Source organism: Delphinus delphis, chromosome 11 (assembly GCF_949987515.2).
Source record: "Delphinus delphis chromosome 11, mDelDel1.2, whole genome shotgun sequence".
NCBI classification, from domain to species: domain Eukaryota; kingdom Metazoa; phylum Chordata; class Mammalia; order Artiodactyla; family Delphinidae; genus Delphinus; species Delphinus delphis.
This window is the reverse complement of record NC_082693.1, coordinates 21,934,570-21,954,761: the sequence shown is the minus strand read 5'-3', so window position 1 is coordinate 21,954,761 and position 20,192 is coordinate 21,934,570. Positions and strand designations below refer to the sequence as shown.

The 20,192-nt window shown below is 37.3% G+C and overlaps 1 protein-coding gene across 3 annotated transcripts in view; it reads left to right on the top strand.

Moving 5' to 3' along the window:
- ITPR2 (inositol 1,4,5-trisphosphate receptor type 2) overlaps window positions 1-20,192 on the top strand; it is a 527,727-nt gene that overhangs the window by 339,082 nt on the left and 168,453 nt on the right. For all 3 annotated transcript variants that reach the window (XM_060024473.1, XM_060024471.1, XM_060024470.1), the window contains 2 exons: window positions 18,641-18,749; window positions 19,703-19,890. In XM_060024473.1, coding sequence (XP_059880456.1) covers window positions 18,641-18,749; window positions 19,703-19,890 — 297 coding nt within the window. The remainder of the gene's footprint in view (window positions 1-18,640; window positions 18,750-19,702; window positions 19,891-20,192) is intronic.

The following is a 20,192-nucleotide window of genomic DNA, read 5'->3' as shown; positions in this document are numbered from 1 at the left end:
TTCTATGTCCTTTATAGTCTTTGGATTATATCTATCTCTTCCTTTTGCTGAAAATGGAATTTTCAGGGTTTCATTTTATTCATTGTTGTTTTTGTTGATTTCCACAGAAGTATAATGATGTTAAATTAATTAGTACAACACATACTGGAAGTCTATGTGCTTTTAAAGAATAGCATTTTACTATTGGACTTTGATGGTTTACACAGGTAATATAGTACTTAAAACAGGTGCTGTTCAAAATAATGTTCAGACTGCCCCCAGAAAGTCACTGTAGAAAATGAGAGAGATGCTGCTTTTCTTTTTCTTGACTTTTATTTCCTTAAAAAGATCTTTTAGTATTGGAACTTGGTGCTAGTATTTTGATAGTCCAGGAAAATTATTTTCATTAATAATTGATATGAAGCTTCTGTTTTTTGTGTGTGGTTCTTTTCCCCTAGAGTTTCCCTTTTTTTAATTTGTAAGCTCTTTTTCTTCTTCTCTTTGCTGCTACCGGACCAAATTGGCCCAATTTGAGTAAGATTTTATGGACCCTGTTTTTCACCGTTTTTTAGGTGTCTTGTTTTTTTTCTGATAGTGCAAAATATGTTAGTGAGTACTGAGGTAGAAATTACTTTGTGTGTTTGTTAAACTGTCCAGAGTATAGGAGAATAATTTTCTACTGTCTAACTTTTAGTTGATGCGAAATAACCCAGATTCTGTTCTGTTTGAAGGATAATTTTTTTAGTCTGTTGTTATAAATACAAACAGCAGTGGATAATTATGTTTTGTCTGAAGAGTAGTCATAGTTTAAATGCAAGTTTTAATTGATAAATTAAAATAAGAAAAATTAAGGTCAGCTGTTCATTAAGTCTTTTCCCTTTTTGGTTGTTGTTAGTTACCAAACTTAAATGGCTTGAATTAAGATTAAAGGTGAAGCTTTAGAATTAATTTCCCTTGTAAAATACAGTTCTCCACAACAGAAAATAAATGAACTGAAATCAGTGTTCCAACAGTGTAACTACGCATGCGGTAGCAAGTTACTGGAGCTGACAATTTTCAAGTGATAGTAGCTGGTTATATAAGTCACCCAAGGTGGCTTGATGTACTATTATTTACAGACAGAATTGGAAATAATACCACGTGCCAAGGTACCAGGCAGTCAGACAAAAACGTAACAATTTACTTTCCAATAATTATCATCACTTCTAGCCAGGCTGGAACTTGATTGATCCCGTACAGAAGAATATTTTTTTTGTATGGATTTATTTCAAACCCAGAAACATCATGACTGTAGTAAATATTCCTGTAAATCATTTTTTTGGACTTCATTAGAAGAAATAGCAATAATCACTTTATTCTTTGTGTATCAAACTAATTGATACAAATTCCAGCTGGTACCATTCATCAATTCATTTGTCCCTGTTTCCGTTCCCTCACTCTTGCTTTTTTCCTGTCTCTCTTTTTAAAGAATGAAGTTAACTGGAAGTTTTTACATGAGAACTGATTATGCTAAGAAATTTAGCTCATACTTCTTCCATAGTTGGTAAAATAATAAAAAAAATAAATCTTGCTTCATATTGTTTGGAAGTATCATATTGTTCTTGGAATGTGTATTTAACTTAGGGATTTCTAATACTTTCAGAGGCTTATTAAGCCTTAAGTTATCACCGTGGAAGGGATATGTTTTCAGAGGTTCAAAGACGAGACAAATGAAAACAGACAAATGACAAAGTTGGTGGAAACATAGCTGAATGGTAGAGAGTTTGAAACAGTTGGTGATAGGCATGCGGCCTGAAGTCAGTTGATTTTCCTTCTGTATTTCCCTGTATTCAGGGTCAGCCACATGGGAAAGAAGGAGAGAAAGAAAGAGAGAGAGTGTGTGTGTATGAATCGTAGTAATGGGGAGTTGGAGACAATGGAAAAATTGGGTAAGAGAGAGAAGGCAAAGATGCTGGAAAGAGGGAATACTGTGGTAAGCTAAGGAAAACCTGTAAACGCTCTCGTGTGGATGAAATTTTATTCCCAGATGACTTTTCATGGTAGCTTCATGACTAGCTTGTGCTCAGAGTTTCTCCAGACAGAGGTGGGTCTGGACAAAATACCACAGGAAGAGTCACAGCTGGAGCTGCCAGGAACCAGACCAGCAGCTCTCCATTCAGGCCAACCCACGCTGGCCTATGTTGTTGAAGGTAGCACTAGCTAATGAACAGATAAACCCGAAAACCTCCGTAGCTTAGTGTAATAAAAGTTTGCTTCTGTTTTCGCATCATGAAAGTTAGAATCCTAAGGGGAGTGTCCTGGCCAGGCAGCTTCCCAGCAATCCAGAGCCCTAGGTTCCTTCCTTCTCCGGGCTCTGCATCTTCCTAGGCGGCTGTGCCTTTTTGCCTTAGGCTACAATAGAGGAGAGGATGCAGGATTCCCACGTGGGCCGCATCCCTGTCCCTTCTGCTCCCCTTCAGTGGGCTCAGACTCAGTCACATGACCCCACCAGACTGAGAGGAAGGCTGGGCAATGTAATCGAGTTGTGTGTTCAGAGGAAAAGAGAGAGGATTGGTGAAGAGCGGGCCAGCCTCTTCCTCTCCTAGCAGTAAACCAGAGAGTTTGTCTTTTCCTCTCTTGTGTTGGTAATGTCAGACTTACAGGGCAGGGATAGCTGCTGGTGTGTTTAACACTGGATGTTTTTAAAACGTTCTATGTTTTCCAAAAGGGACAACTAAACTAATATTCTTTTTTCAAAGGGCTGAAATGTTAGCATCATGGCAATACTAACAAAAAATTATAGAGCGGTGTATATATGTGTGTGTGTGTGTGTGTGTGTGTGTATATATATATATATATATATATATACACAGTATATACTTACAAAAAAATTACTGAATGTCTGCTAACCCCTGAAGATACGTTGATGAACAATCTCTGTTACATCCTGAGAGTTTAGAGGTCAGTGAGAAAGTCAGGTACCAGCGAAATAGTTGGGCTGGGATTAATTAATTTTTTTTCTTTACTTAATGACTCTGAGCAAAAAGTCCCAAGTGCTATAAGAGTGTGTAACTGGAGGATACAGGTTTGGCGAGCAGAGGGGTATCCAGAAAACGGTGTTTCCAAGAAAGTGACATTTCAGCTGAGACCAGAAGGATGCCAAGGTGTTGATGAAGGCGGTAGGAGCAGTGGCATAGCACAGGGTGGAGGGAACAACAGAGTCAAAGGCTACTGCACCGTGGATGGGACGATACTGGTACAGATCTCGCCTCCCTTTAAAAAAATTAGACACCCAGAAGCAAAAGGGACTGCAAGGAAGGAACTGGTTACAGCTCAGGTGAAAGGAAACTGAGAAAACAGGAAGAATTGGGGGGAATCAAGATGATAGAGAACAAGAAATAGGGGAAGAGAGTTGGCAACAGTCAAGAAAACTTGATTCGAGCCGAGTTCTATTTAATATAAGTGTTTTCCTGGGTAGAGTTCTTTTTGTGTTCTTTTACTATCAACTTCTGCCCCCAACATTTTTAGTGAATGTTTTCTAATTTTTCAAAATGTCTCTATTTTAACGTAAAATTAAAACGAATGCATACCTTCCAAAAATATTTGGGACAAGCATATGCAGTGAGTTGACTCTTGCTGCTAAGTGAGGTGTTATGTCAGTTTGCTGTCAGCATCGAATGAGATATTTGTGAAATTGTCCTGATATATATCAAATATTGGTTTAATTTGATTAAAATTTACTGATTCGTTTGTCTCCTTTATTAAAACAGTTTGTGTTCTTTCCCCTCACTCATGCTGGATCTCACGTAATGACAGGACTAAGTGGTCCAAGGAAAACAACCATATTTTCATGCACGCTGGTTCTCTCTTGAGTTCTGGGAATGAATCCTGACTTGGTTGCCTAATAGGGAAAGTGATTTGGGGACATGGAAAAAGCTGATGCTATGACTTTCTGATTCTTCTTCTCTAACCTTTAAAGGTGTGAACAAAGAGGTGTATGGTCAGGTCTTCTCAGCACAGTGGAGTGGGGAATGTCTCCTTTTCTTATGAAAGCTACATGTGTTCTTCTCATGCTTTGTTTTGTTTAATTCTGCAGTGGTTGTTGAATAACATTGTGGCTTTCATGCTACATCTGGAAAGTGTGTAGTCATATTCCATGGGAAGGAACAAAAGGATGGTGGGTGGGGTAATAACCTGGTTGTAATCACAGTGTACATTTATTTGGAAAGATCAGCATATTAGTACGCAGTGGCCAGATTAACTGAACTCAGCTGGAATAATTCGATATATTTGGTTTCTGTAAAAGCTAAATATCTTTAAAACTCTAGAGGTTTGCTGTAAACCTTTTGATGATAGATGCCTTTTGAATATGGCTCTCCCACTACTATGAATTCTAATGCAACTTAAAAACTATCCTTTTAAAAACCTTGCCCCCCCTCACCCCCCCAAAACCTTATCCACTTATCAACAAAACAAATTCTAGCATCTTTCTTCAGGAAAATTAGTATTTCTTTAAACTAATAGATTTTGTGAAGCATAATTTTCTTGAGGTTGTTTTTAAATTTTAGTTTCTCCACCTCAAGTAGTGTGAGGTATCCATGGAAACTGTCCAGCCTGTATTCAGTGCACTGGACTGCCTTCCCACACAGGTCAAGACACAAACAGTCTTAGTTACTAGTTCAATTTATTGTGCCTTAAACATTAGATAGTTTTGAAAAGAAATTGGCTCCTAATTGACACATACAGTTTTATATTTAATTAGCAGTTTGAGCCGCTCTACATTTTACTAACAGATGTAACATTCAAAACATGAGCCATTATAATACATCTGTCGTACAGATGCACTTAAATGCGAGAGCTTTGTGGCAAATAGCAGTAATGGCTCAGCAGCTTAGCAAAAAGTTGGACAGAACCGACATTATTTTCTTTAAGATGTGGATTTTAAAATCATTTAAAGAGTGAATTTCTGTAATCTAATGGATATATTTTATTTTTTTAACAGCTTTATTGAAATAGTCACACATCCTAAAATTCACCGGGCTGAAGTATACAGTTCCGTGGTTTTTAGCATATTCACAGATTTGCAAACAACACCCACTGTCTAATTTTAGAACATTTTCATTACCCGCAAAAGAAACCTCATGCCCATTAGCAGTCACTCTCCATTCCCTCCCCCACCTCCTGTCAACCACTAATCTACTTTCTGTCTCAATGGATTTACCTCTTCTAGATGTTTCATATAAATGCAATCATAATATATGTGGTCTTATATAACTGCCTTCTTTCACTTAGCATAACGTTTTCAAGGCTCATCCACGTTGTAACTTGTATCAGTACTTCATTCCCTCTTTATTGCCAAATAATATGCCATCATATGGATAGATCACATTTTGTCTACCCATTTATCATTGATGGACATTTGGGTTGTCCCTACTTTTTAGCTATTATGAATAATGCTGTGATTAACATTCACGTACAAGTGTTTGTATGGGCATATATTTTTATTTTTCTTTTGCATATCCCTATGCAAAAGGGGTCATATGCAAACTCTATGTTTAATTTTTAGGAACTGCAAAACAGTTTTCCAGAATGATAGCACCATTTTATTATGGTCATCAATGTATAAGAGTCCCAATTTTTCCACATTAACAGTGTCGTTATTGTCTGTCTTTTTTTATTTTAGCCATCCTAGTGGGGGTAAAGTATCTAAGGGTGAATATTTTAAAGGACAGCAATTTCATATTGTCTGTGCTTCATAAATTAGTTAAATGCATCTCTCTTATTTATTTACTTTTCCATGGCTCTTCATTTGTAAGTACAATATACCTCTTGTCTCTGTCAATATTGTCATTTTGTTTACTGATTTTAATGTAGGCCCAGTTCAGAGCATGTGACATCAAAATGTAAGACAGTGGTGAACTGAGGTATTATACACAACATGTAGCAGTAAAAAAGGGAAAACACTAAAGACAAATAGTTTATTTAAATCTCTGGTATGATTTCATCTTGCTTTATGTGAAAAATGGGTGTGATAGAAGTACCAGACACTGTGAAGCTTTGTTGAGTTCCAATGCCAGATTAAAAGATATTCTTTTTTTCTTTTTTTTTTTTTTTTTGCGGTACGCGGGCCTGTCACTGCTGTGGCCTCTCCCGTTGCGGAGCACAGGCTCCGGACGCACAGGCTCAGCGGCCACGGCTCACGAGCCCAGCCGCTCCGCGGCATGTGGGATCTTCCCGGACCGGGGCACGAACCCGTGTCCCCTGCATCGGCAGGCGGACTCTCAACCACTGCGCCTCCAGGGAAGCCCCGATATTCTTATTTTTTCATTCAATGTGATATACATCTCATCAGTTCTAATACGCCATCAATTGTATCACTGGAAAAAAAGAAAAGAATGTTGCCAGTTGAGCTATGATAAACCATTAATTTTAGAGTGACCTGTGATTCAGGAATGTTAAAATTTGGGGAAAATTTTAGAATTTTGTTAGAATCATTGAAATGTAATAGGAGATGTGCTAGTGCACATTTTGGGGGGGAGGGGACCCAATCATCTATGCTACCTATACCCACAGGAGAAAACAAGACTTTTCATACCTCAAAGATTTGATAAATACCTTTTTACACATATTAATATCCAGAAGTATAAAAGTGACATATTACACACACTCACGCACACACACACACACACAGATAAAGAAGAGTATAAAAAAGAGGGAGAGTCATCAACTTATTATTACCCAGTGTGGGAGTATGAAATTAGCAACCTATAATTCACTGAAATTCTTCTTTTTCCTGTATTCTTTAATTTACTAATTGAAAGTAGCTTGCTTCCCTCAAATCAGATTTTTTCAAGATTGTGTTTTCTTTTCAGTCTGAGAATGTTGTTTTGTTCCTTTCCAAAGCTAACTAGACAGGTGATTCACAGGCCTGTGAAAATGTTTATAATGCAGATACCTCTCACCCCAGCACTACCAAGCAGCTCTACTTCCATACCAGCAAACGTGCTTTGCATATTATTAGACATAAAGTGTTACTTTCTTAGTGCCCTGGATTCCAGTTACAGTTGAGGATGTGTGAAGTAGTGAAATATCTGCCATGATGCATGCCAGAGGGAATCAAAATGACTTTCAAAATAGTGTTCACGAGACTGTGATAAGCCTAGTCAAAGACTTTCTGCAAAAGCCTCTTCCTAAGGTAGGCATTTGACACTTTGTCTTTTAATCAACTCAGGCATCTTTAGGTTGGTTTGGATTGAGATCTTGTTTTCTTTGGGTAATAATTGTATTGGTGCTTTGAAATGTTGTCGAACATTTATGGAATTCCTAGATTCTACTAGTTCTAAATCATTGTCTCACAGTTTTTCATTGTGGAATTCTTTGAATGTTATGGTTAACATATAGAACACAGTTGGGAGGTGTAAGAAGATACTTGCTTATATAACAGTAGGCAAAATATATCATCTCATGACAATTTGATGCAAGAAATCCTCAACGTTAGACCTACATAATTTTTTATTGTCACTAAAGAAAACACTAAAGAAAAACAGGATTTTCATTTGGTGAGGGGAAAATGAGATAAAATAGAATTATTTTTAATTTTATCTTTTGTTATAAATTATGGCACACCCAAACATAATATTTGTTAAAGAAAATAGTAACTTGGTATCTTTTAAAGTGATACATTTACATAATATTAAGAATTACGTTGCTCAGTCAGATCCTTGCAGTGATGTACAGCATCAAGGTGGTTTCTGTGTTTTTCAGTAAAGTATGAACATCCTATTTCATTAGACATATGGTGACAGGGAAGAACTTAGACTACACTTTCGGCATATTAGCGTATTCTCTTGCATTAGGCCATATCACAATCATTGATTAATATTTTACCTTCCAATTTTTCAGACTGAATGTTAGAATTGTTTACTTTTTCTTTTTGGTATTCTAACATTTTGCTTGTTGGATTCCAACATAACTTCCTTCTTTCAGCCATAAAACTATAGTTAATGAGTTTGTACACTAAAAACATTTAATATGCAAGTAACATTAAATATATCTCAAATATCTGCCCAAGTTGTAAGACATGATAGATATCATATATTGCAGTCCTTAAATAGGTGGCACTCAGTACAAATCTCTTTTGGTAGATAGTGATCTCTCATTCAGAACCATTGGTTTAGACATTCATTCAAAAGTATTTATGAAGTACTTAATGTGCCAGGTTTTGCACTAGGTGTTGGAGTTGTTTGCTGGGCAGCCAAAAAGGGGAAAAAAAGCACAGTCCCTGTGCTTGTGGTGCTTATAATCTAGTAGAAGGAGATAGAAATCATTCAAACACTGATATAAATAGCTATAAAACTAAAATACTTGGTGAATGAAGTGCAGGATATTATGAGAGGACTGAAGGAGAACTAGCTTAGTAAGGTTAGAGAGAATGACTCTGATATGGTTGAGCTCAGACCTAAAGGTTGAGTAGGAGTTAACTAAGCAAAGCTGGGAGTACTTGGGGATGGGGGTACACAGAAAGCATGGCTGGCAAAAGGAAACCTCATCTGCTAATGCCTTGAGGAAGAGGAGACATGAGGAGACACTGAAAGGCCTGTGTGGCAGGAGGAAGATATAGATTGATTCAGAGAACAAGGATGACAATGGTTCAAGATTTGTAGATGTTGGATCATGAGTCCTTACCTAAACCACGCTATGGGTTTGGGTCAGTATTCAAAAGCCACAGAACATGATATGCAGGAAGCAACCATCATGATGCTTAAATATAATATTGAATTTATATGAAATAATATATACAACATCATTTAAAATTATGAAGCATACCAATATAATGGAGACCCATGAATCCCTCAGCCAACTGAAGAATAGCTTGTATCTACCTATGTGTTTTGGCCTCCCCTTCCAGAGGCAGAGGCAACTAGGACATCTCAGTTTTAATACCACACTACGTGTCTCCTAGGACTTCTCTTTTTCTCTCAAGATCGTGTTGCTAAGGCTCAAGTTTTTTTTATATTTACCAAAGATATTATTACCCTCTGGGACTATACTACAATTTACTGATCCGTTTTTCCTGTCAGTGGATATTTGGATTGATTCTAGTGTTTTGGTTTATTTTTTGCCTGTTTGTTTCGCTGTCAATGCTAATAGAAATGTCTAGGATGTGGTACTATGGGTCTCCTGGAGCACATGTTTCCTTGGGAATGTAATTGCTGGGTGAGAACATGTTTTCTAAAATGGCTGTACCAATTTTCATTCCTACAATTGGTCCACATCCTCTCCAGCACTTCATTTCGTCAGACTTCTTAATTTTTGCCAGTCTAGTGCGTGTGAGATGGTGGCTTATGGTAGTCTTTCTTTTTTTAATTATAGTTGATTTAAAATGTTCTGTTAGTTTCAGGTGTATAGCACAGTGATTCAGTTATATATATATTCTTTTTCAGCATAATCTTAATTAATACTCCCTAATTACTAATAAAAGGTAAGCATGTTTTCCTGTTTATTGGCCATATGTGTTTCTTATAAGAAATGCCAGTTCAGTTCTCTTGTCTGCTTTTCTACCAGATTTTTTTCTCATTGATCTGTAAGCATTTTATGTATTCATATATATTCAGTTCTCTGTTGTTTCAGTTCTCAGTTCTCTGTTATAGTTCTCTGTTGTTTCACAACCCTCTGAATGACAGAGAATGAATTGGGGGGGGGCACCAAGTGCATATGGGGAGCCTAGTTAGGAAGCACAATATTTCCTAATGGACATTGTGTGATAATTTTATAAATGTTTTTAATACTTTTTCTTACATTTCTTATGTTAAAAACAAATATTAGGAAGAAATATTGCTCTTTTCTAAGAGAACATTGGACCTTTGGTCTTCCCACTTAACACTACTTTAAGAAAAGTTGATTTAAATTGGCTTCTGAAGAGTTCTGCTTTGTACACGCACTAGGGATGCTTGAAACTTATGCATGTGTATGTGTTATTTTTATGAAACCATAGCATACTGCTCAAGTAGGCTTCAAAGTGATCTTCTACGAAATGAATGCTGTTTTTCATTTGCCTTCTCTTAAAAATTTATAGGAAGTTGGAACTGGATATTTATGTCAGAACTTAAAGCTGTGGGTGTCTTCATGGCACTGGGCATTGTCATATCCTATATATGCCAGTTGCGCAAGTCTTTCTCAAATGAAGCTTATTTTTTAAAACATTAAACAAAATATTACAATAGCTGTTTATTTAGTACTTATTATGGGCTAAGAACATAAAGTTTTCCATAAACAATTTCTTTTTCTTAAAATAGTCCTGCAGTGTGGATATTATTACACAAAGATGGGGAAACTGAGTCTGAGGGCAGCTAAATAAAATTCTTGAGATCACAAAGCCTGTGATAGAACTCAGATCAAACCAATTTTTTTTTAAATGGTGTCGCCAATTTACACTCATCAACAGTGTATGAAAATTTCCATTGCTCCATAATCCTTGCCAACATTTTGCACTGTGAATCCATTTTGTTTTTTAAAGGAGCAAGCCGCTTTTTTTTTTTTTTAATTTTTTATTTATTTTATTTTTGGCTGCATTGGGTCTTCGTTGCTGTGCGTGGTCTCTAAAACATTATCATTTTCACTAAGTGCACAGCTTTCCAATGCTGGACCCTTTCGTAAATCACATGATTATGTGTTAAACTGTGTGCAGATAGATATCATCTCATTTAATTCTCAAGAGCTTCCCTTGAAGTTGTGCTATGCAGAGCTCCTCTTCATTCCATTGACTCTGTAGATATTTCTATCTGAGGAAATTCTAAATATATTCTGAACTTATTAAAATTTGGCTTCATACTTCCTTTGTCAAAATATTGGCATTGATTGATAAGTAATGCAAGTGCTAGTTTTCTCCTTCCCTTTCAAGGATAATTTCTTTCTAGTATTTTTGGGAAAAGGGATTAGGTTTCTCTCTCTCTCTTTCTGTAAGGGGGTGGGTATTCTACCATGCTGTTCTCCTGATAACTCTTACAAGTCCTGTGCTCCTCTCACTGCCCCGTGGGCCAAGACCCTCTTGGTTGTAGGTGGTAGATTCCCAGCTTGGAGCTCATGAACTACACTGAAACAGGAAGGTGAATATAGAAACAGGGAGGTGAATATAGGGCTGGAGTGTGCTGGTCTTACCTCTCTGTCTTTTTTTCTTTTGGTTTTGTTTTGTTTTTGTCTTGTTTTTTGTTGTTGTTTGTTTGTACATCTTTAGCTTTACTAAGAATGTCAAATTGTTTTTCAAAGTAGCTGTACCAATTTGCCCAGCTATCAGTGTTCCGTTTGCTCACATCTTTGTAAAAGCTTGATGTTGAAAGAATTTAAAATTTTTTCCGGTTGTGTAGGTGAGAAATCTCTTACTGCAGTTTAAGTTTTCATTTCTCTAATTACTTGTGAGGTTGATTATCTATTTTCTTATGTTTATTGGCTACTTGGCTTTTCTCTTCCATGACGTGCCTGTTTGAGCCTTTTGCTCGTTTTCTTTTGGATGATGTATGCTTTTTTTCTAGTGTGCAGGAATTCCTTAAACACTATACACACACACACACACACACACACACACACACACACATATAATATCTTTTCCCAGTTTGTGGTTTTAATGATGTGTTTTAATTAATGGAAGCTCTCAATTTTACTGTAGTCTTTTATAGTTTGCAGTTTTAATTTATTGTTTAAAGAATCCTCCCCTACCCCTGTATCATAAATATACTCTCCTCCACAGACCTCTGAAAGTGTTACACTTTTGTCCTTCACATTTAAATCTTGAACCTACCTGGAATTGATTTTTGTGGATTGTGTGAGATACAGGTTGAATTTCAATACTTGATATATTGTTCCTTGCCACTGTTACTCCATCTTGCAAAGTTGTACCTATGTATCAGTCTTTACCAAATGATTGTGGAAATACAAGAGGAATCACAGCACTTGAGGATCTAAAACAGATATCACTCTTCCTGTTGTCCAGGAGGGAAACTCTCCAATTGTACTTCACATTATTATTCAGATCAAGGTCAATTCTCTCATTTATTTCCATCTCCTCCCCTTCTTGCTCTGTCCCCTTATGTTCTCTGAGACCTCCCATAAGCTGAATCTTATTTGCTCTATACCTCTCCATATCATCCTTCAGGTACACAAAGCCTTTGCAGAAGCTTTGAAATTAACCATTTGAAATTCCATTTTTCCTGGCCTTTGGTGTGAGTGTGCATGCTTGCATTGGCAGCATATTGATTCCATATTTCTCAGTAACAAGTAGTTTCTATACTGTGAACCAGCGGATTATGGGCTTAACTTTAGTGGTTGTGTGCACTGCCATTTGAGTGTAATTTTACGAGGTAGTGATTTATGATGTGTGAGTCAAGGAGTTTTGCTTCAATAGGGAAATGGTGTCTAAGGCTCCTCTGCTTATTGTCTGATTAGTTACTCTTCTCTCGACTTTATGTTCTGGAGATGAGATGAAGACTGCTTACTCAGAAAGATCCATTTACAAGCAGAAAGATCCATTCTCCAGTACTGTGGGTGAAGGGTTGCATAAGTTCTCAACCTCTGAATTTAAGCAGACCCTGTATTAAAATGGGTGAGGTGTATGATTTTGTTGGGTTTCATGTCAGTCCATATGCTTCCTGGAAACCCAATACTGAGAGGCTTTTATTAAACCCCAGAGAAGGTAAATAGTTTCCTTTACTTCTCACTAGTTAGAGGGCACAAACTCATCCTCTAAGAAAAGCCTTCTCAGCAACCTTGTTTGTCTAGAGGCTGGGATATTTGATAAACCCAGAATGATGACTTTAAGTGGCTCTTATCTCCAGTATCATCATCAAATGTTTTAAATATCATCATTTACTGTGTAAATGTTTAAATTTCACAAATGGAATCAAATGGTCTAGTGAGGATTATTTATGTTGAAAAACAGTGCCATATGTCCTCTACATATTTGAAAATACTTTTAGCATATGCTTGCTTTTTGCACCCCCTTTCCTAGTTCCTGACACATGGTAGAAATATAATGTCTTTACAGTGAATTAGAAAAAGGGAAGAAAGGAGATGGCAGTAGATTGCCATTGTGACGTATGAATAATTGGTTTAAATTTTTTCCACATTGTTTTTTTTTTTGTAACCTCCTTTACAAAAAAAGAATTTCAGAATTCTTTTCAGAATTATTGAAACATCTGTATGTTTTTCAAAATTATCATGATTGTGTCATTGGGTTGATGAAGAGCATCTTGTGAATGTATATAATAACTACTCCTATTGAAGTTTATGTTTCTTATCTTAAGAAAGTGGGGAAAATCATCAGGGGAAAGAATTGGCTTACATTCCTTGGAGTCAGTGACCAAGAAATACAAACCATTAGCCAGTTGGATTATAGGAGATTGGCCACATTTCCTCAAAGGAGTTCCTTAAAGATGGAGTTGATTATAATGACAGATCTAATGTAATTCCACTAGGATACAGCTGTTGCAATAATTTATTTGAAATTAGATATATACCTTTTTAACCCCTGGGAATTCAAATGAGGAAAAATATCTAATCAGACAGGCTATCATTAATGAAAAGGTTAGGGGAACGCCAGTTAGACTAATATCAAGTTTAATGTTAAAATAAGATTGTGTGGAGACCACAGATACATACAATCACCTCCTTACAGATCTTATCCAAGCTGATTAGCAGCTAATTGTTAGTCTTGGAGGGAAAACCCTAAATTAAGCAGCTTCAGTTTGCAATTTTCATTACCTTTTGAGTTTCTAGTTGAGGGCTTAGTTTTCTAAGATTCTGGTTGTGGTGACACATTTTGATGATGTCTTGATGATATTGCACACTGTGGAAAAAATATTACTTTAGTGTATGATACTTCCAAGGGAACAGGAACAGAGGTGGAATCAGTACCTCAAACATCACGTCCTTGAACTCTTCACTCCTAATGCTATTAAGTCCCGTTAAGGCAAACAGGGCTGTGCTTCTTTGAAAATCAAAGAAAACCTTTAGTCCTTTCTAAGACTAATACATTTTTGTTATCATTTCTATCCATGAAAGGCAATCATTTCTGACTTCTTAATTTTCTGTTAATTAATTAATTAATTAATTTATTTATTTTCCGCTGCATTGGGTCTTCGTTGCTGTGTGCGGGCTTTCTCTAGTTGTGGCGAGCAGTAGCTTTTCTTGTTGTGGAACACAGGCTCTAGGCATGTGGGCTTCAGTAGTTGTGGCACGTGGGCTTAGTAGTTGTGGCTCGCAGGCTCTAGAGAGCAGGCCTGATCAGTAGTTATGGCACATGGGCTTAGTTGCTCCGTGGCATGTGGGATATTCCCATTCCAGGGCTCAAACCCGTGTCCCCTGCATTGGCAGGCAGATTCTTAACCACTGCACCACCAGGGAAGTCCTGAGCTTCTTAATTTTTGATCCATTGGAGTTGATGCAACAGGAAATGGCCAGGAAAAACCCATCATCTCAGATTTTCACAAACTGTCAGTGTGACTTCTCTTTTTATGGAGATGTTTTGTTGTAATTTCAGAAGGTGGTTGTTAGTTATGTTGGCTACATTACATTTAGTACATCTGGGATGTGTTCACATGAAGACATTGGCTAAAAGCTGTGTCTTGTGGCCTGGAATTGACTCTGATATTGAAAAGACTGGGAAGGACATTCCTTGCTACTTGGCCTAATCTAACAAAGACACCTTCTTGGGAAGCCCAGTCAGGAATTCATTTTGGAATTGAAGAACGAGTACAGAAGTTGAACTTCTCAATTGTTGTAGAATTCTTTTCAAAATATGTTTTTAGTTCTTTCCCAAATTTCTGCCATGGCAATTATAACTCTGAGACTATTATTTATAACCCTGGCACCAGAATTTCTGACCATGGCTCTACAATTACTTTTATTTGAGTTAAAGGAATTTGTGTAAATGACTTGCCTCTGAGCTGTCACCACTGTAAGGCCAAGACAGGTTTGGACGTAACACTTGCCTCCCATGCCTCAAGGCAGAACTCAGTATTTGACAACAGGAATCAGTTCTGCTAAACTTGTGATGTGGCAATATCTAAAGTTTTCCAATCTTAAATGAGGACGATTAAGACAAACAGAACAGAATCCTGCTCCATCTCTGCCCATTCTTCATTCATGTTTAGCACCAAAGTTTGCCTTTTTTGAAAACTATGGAGTTTGGACCAATGTAGAATTTTTTCCACCTAGTTGAAGTTGGAATGTCCGTTGTGAGCCCCAGGTCCATTAGCTCACAAGTATATAATTCCAAGGACTGGTTAAAATAGTGGATAACTAAAGATTTTCAAGTAGTTTATCATTTATTATTTTTGCCATTTTCTTAGTACGTGGGACGGTTTGGTATAAATTGAGAAAGTATGTACAAAATCACCTTGTCAACTGTAAACTGTTCTGTGATCTGAATAATATTAATACTAGCAACAACAGCATCAATTATACACAACTTATATATAGCATTTACTATGTACTGTTTTGAGTACTTTACATATTTTCCCCTATTTAATCATCACTGAAGCCCTCTGAGAGTAAGTGTTATGATCATTCCGTTTGACAATTATGGGACTGGACACAGGGTAGTGAAGTAACTTAAGATATTCCAGTTAGTATGTGGCATAGAGGGGATTGAAATGCTGGCAGTGTGGCTCCAGAGTTGCGAACAGAGATATAGGGAGCCCCCATCTCCTTTCGGTGGCATTCTGAATGTCACATAGTTAGAAAATGTACGCTTCTAACTAGGCTGGAACTAGGCTGGAATAGCTCCCATCTCCTTTCGGTGGCATTCTGAATGTCACATAGTTAGAAAATGTACGCTTCTAACTAGGCCGGAAGTAGATAAGAAGAGTGTTGCTCATTTGATTTAGATGTTTATGAATCTGATAAGCACCTGTGATTTCATCTGCCTGAAAAGAATTTAGCAATGATGGCAAGTATGGTGCTCATTTTAATGTGATATGAAACACTTCCACTGTCTGATTGGTTTTGAACAGCTTTATTCTTCTAGTAGTATAAAGAGCATTTTTAAAAACAGAGGGTAAAATGTAGCTTTCTATAATATGTATCCTTTAAACTATTGCTTTTCTATCTCTTGGTTGAGTTTTTGGATTAATGTGGTTAAAAGGCTCTTACAGAGAATAAAAAGGGAGCTCATTCCCATGGACCTGGGGTTCCACTCACAACAGGTTCTCTTCCAGACAGTGACACTGACTTGTACTTGTATTTCAAGAAAAACAGTCCTGTGTTTTCATGTTTGTCAGTTTTACTTATTACAGCTGGGCCAACTGTATGTTACCAGGTTAGAGTGAGAAGCAATCCATTCATGTGTAGAGGTGAGAACCGTGATTAGTGCAGCAAACTGAGGTGCCCTTTAAAGAAATTAAGTACTTCAGTCAATGTATTCTCATGTCTTTCTCCCCAACATACAACCTCAGCCTTATAATTGATGGGTCTATAAAGGTCTCTTGTAGCATCTCCTTCTGCTGTAATGAGATACACAGTAAAAGCCCATTTGATTCCAAAGAAATGTCTTATTTTGTTTTTCCTCCCCTGTTGGAAGGATGCTTCTTTGGCCAGATGAAATTAATTTACTCAAAAGGCTTTCTTTTAAAAGAAAAAAAGAAATTTTCATTTCTTACGTCTTCTCTAAGTGCCCCACTTTGGTTTGACAGGGGCGAGTTGAGTTCTCTTCACTGGTAGAATAAGCTCTTAACACCTCACTGTCTCTTCCAAGACTGATCATCACCTTTGCTCACAACACCCCACATGAAAAAGTCTTAGAGGAAGAAAACATGAAATAGGGGACAATAATAGATGTCTGTGTTCTAAAAAATTTAAGTGTCAATAAGTGAAAGTTGCTATAAGGCTCTGGGTGCCTGTTGAAATTCTCGGCACTGTGACATTTAGGACATACATATTTGTTCCACACTGTGCACGAGACAGCTTTGCTGGGACGATCGTCTGGGTTAGCAGGGGAGGTTTGCCATGTAAAGCCTCTTCCGAATCAGCTGTTTCCCCTTAAGCGCTTCCATAGGGCTTAGTATACATCTCTATTATGGAACCGATGGTATTGCAAATTCTTTGAGGAGACGGTTATATCTTATTCACTTAAGATAGTTCCTAAAACACACTTGGTACCTAATGAATATTGGTAGAATGGAGGGAAAATAGGACATGTCCATAAACAAGAAGAAGAAGAGCTTTTCAGACAGAGAATATGATGTGAACAAAGAGAAAGACTTAGAAAACTGTGGTCGAGGAATCATCACATAGTTCAGTTTGGTTATAATATAATGGGTGAAGACACTTTTGGAAGTAACTGTTGAAAAAGTAGAGTAGGCGGGATTTCACAAATCATTGTCAAGTTGGGGGTGGTGGCTAATAGATGATCCCTTAAGTTTGGAGCCTAAAAGACCAGAACGATGTGATCTCCTTGAAATGAATTGAATTTCTTCAGTTTGAGAGGAAAACCGGTTTAAGAGAGAAGGAATATTCCCTTCGGAAAAGTTGAGTTTGCGGTGCCACCAGAATCTCCGGATGTAGATAAGGAAATGTAAGTGGAAACAGGATGAGAGGCTCAGGAAAACAAGGTCAAAGCTGAAGGAAACACACTTGGCAGTGAGACCTGCACAGGTGATTGTGCAAGCAAGGGTCAGATGAAGTTGCTGATGGGGAGAAGGAAGCTGAGGGGAGAAGAGCTGAGGACAAAACGTGAAACAAGGCTGGAGAAACAAGGTCAACCAAAGCATGAGAGAGAGAAGGAGCAATGAAAGCCACCTGTCTCAGCATAAAAGGCAGGCATGCTGGGGAGGGAGCATGCAATGCAGCACGGGGAAGTGGCTGGGTTTTGCCATCAAGAGTTGAGTTCAGGTCTTACTCTATCACCTGTTAGCCGCAAGATCTGCAGCCAATTACATAAGCTCTTGGACCACAATGTCCTTACCTTGGCAGTTGTGGTGTTAATTTAAATAGTTTAAACATACAGTCTTTAAATAATACTTCAAAAATTACTCTCGTCTCTTAAAATAATAACCAGTAAACTGGAAGATTTAGAGTTGTCTATATTTCTTATGTACATGCAAGCAACTATATTGCAAAATATATCATTTAAAAAATGTCTTGTAATCCATACAAAATTGAAGATTTAGGAATTTTTGAATTACATGTTTGATACACTTTTGCCCACTGTCTTCAGAATACAGCACTTGGAGTTTAAATATAATTCTCTTTGTCTGATCAAGCTTAATTTTTTGAGCACCTGCTGTATACCCAGCACTTTTCTAGCTCTTTTTACTGAGCCCCTCTAACTAAGGCTTTTTCTTTCCAATTCTTAGGGTATTTATTAATCTGTGTTTTCTTTAGCCACCATAAATATTCTTACCAACACTTTTGAAACAACTTAAAATGTATAGTGTTTGTGATTTTCCTAGTATAGTCCATTGAAAATACTATATTTTATTCTTTATTTCTGGGAGAAGCAAAACTATTGTTATTTTCTTGGGAAACATTTGCAAATTTTTGCCTCAGAAAATATTATGCAGTATAAAGTTACTTTTTCCATGTCTCAAATCATTGATAAAATGCATTTTAAGTGGCACTTTAATGTATTGATATTTTTTCTTTTGCTAGAAAAAGAAACAATAACTTACACTTTTCTAATCCTTTTTATTAGGGTACTACATTAAGAAAAATACTCCTGAATCGGTACTTTAGAGGCGATTATGGTGTCTGTATGAACGGACACCTCTCTGGAGCCTACTGCAAATCTGCACAAGGAGGAGGCAAGACATCATTTTTTCCTCACTTTTGGATTTTTAGAGCGTGTCTGCATGCAGTGCTACTTAGTATTTTACTGAACATAGCACAAATATAAAAATCATTTAAAGAGCACTATTATCGGCCACAGCAAAAATAAGAAGATCCTGCCATTTGCGCCAACTAGGATGGACCTCAAGGGCGTTATGCTAAAGTGAACTAAGTCAGCCAAAGACAGGCTGTCTTTGCTATGGCTTACATATGTAATCTAAAAACACCAAACTCCCAGACACAGGCATCAGATTTGTGCTTGCCCGAGGCAGGGAGTGGGGAGTAGGGGAATCAAGGGAAAGGGGTCAAAAGGAACAAACTTCCAGCTCTAAAATAAATACATCCAGGAGATGTAATATACAACACGATGACTATAGCTAACAATACTGTACTGCATATTTGAAAGTTGCCAAGAGAATAGATCCTAAAAGTTTTCATCACAAGGAAAATAAATTAACTTTATGAGATGATGAATTTAATTAATCTTATTGTCGTGATCATTTTGCAGTATATCATATATCAAAGCATTATGTTGTACACCTTAAACGTACACAATGTTATATATCATTGATATATGATGTTATATCTCAATAAAACTGGAAAAATAAATTTTAAAAGCACTATTAAAAACCTTTGCACAGGGGCTTCCCTGGTGGCGCAGTAGTTGAGAGTCCGCCTGCCGATGCAGGGGACGCGGGTTCGTGCCCCGGTCCAGGAAGATCCCACGTGCCGTGGAGCGGCTGGGCCCGTGAGCCATGGCCGCTGAGCCTGCGCGTCCCGAGCCTGTGCTCCACAACGGGAGAGGCCACAACAGTGAGAGGCCCAAAAACCTTTGCACAATTTTGGGTTCATAAAACAATGGATTTGAACATTTGAATTAATTTTGCCTTCTGACAAAGGTTTATTTATTTGTTTTTCCTAATCACAGGAAGCTTTTCTGGACAAGATTCAGATAAGATGGGGATATCCATGTCAGATATTCAGTGTCTACTGGATAAAGAAGGTGCATCTGAACTTGTCATCGATGTTATAGTGAGCACCAAAAATGACAGAATTTTTTCGGAAGGCATTTTACTTGGCATTGCCTTGCTTGAAGGAGGAAATACACAAACTCAGGTACTTGCTTACCATCATGACCATTTGTTACATTTTGTTATTTTGTATTTCTTATTTACTTGTTATAGAAACCCAGGGAAAGTAATGTTTTTTCATTAAGCTTCTCATGACTGTTCCCCCACCCCAAAACAACCACATTTTCCTTATATATTTATTTGATTTGCTGTAGTACCTACAGAGCTCCACAAATTATTCGGTGAAGCAGAACATTCCTTAGCAGCATCATTTCTAACATGATACCAGAAATTCTGGTTTGCTTAGGGAAATCTTAGGCTTACTTTCAGCAAATCAGGACAACATTT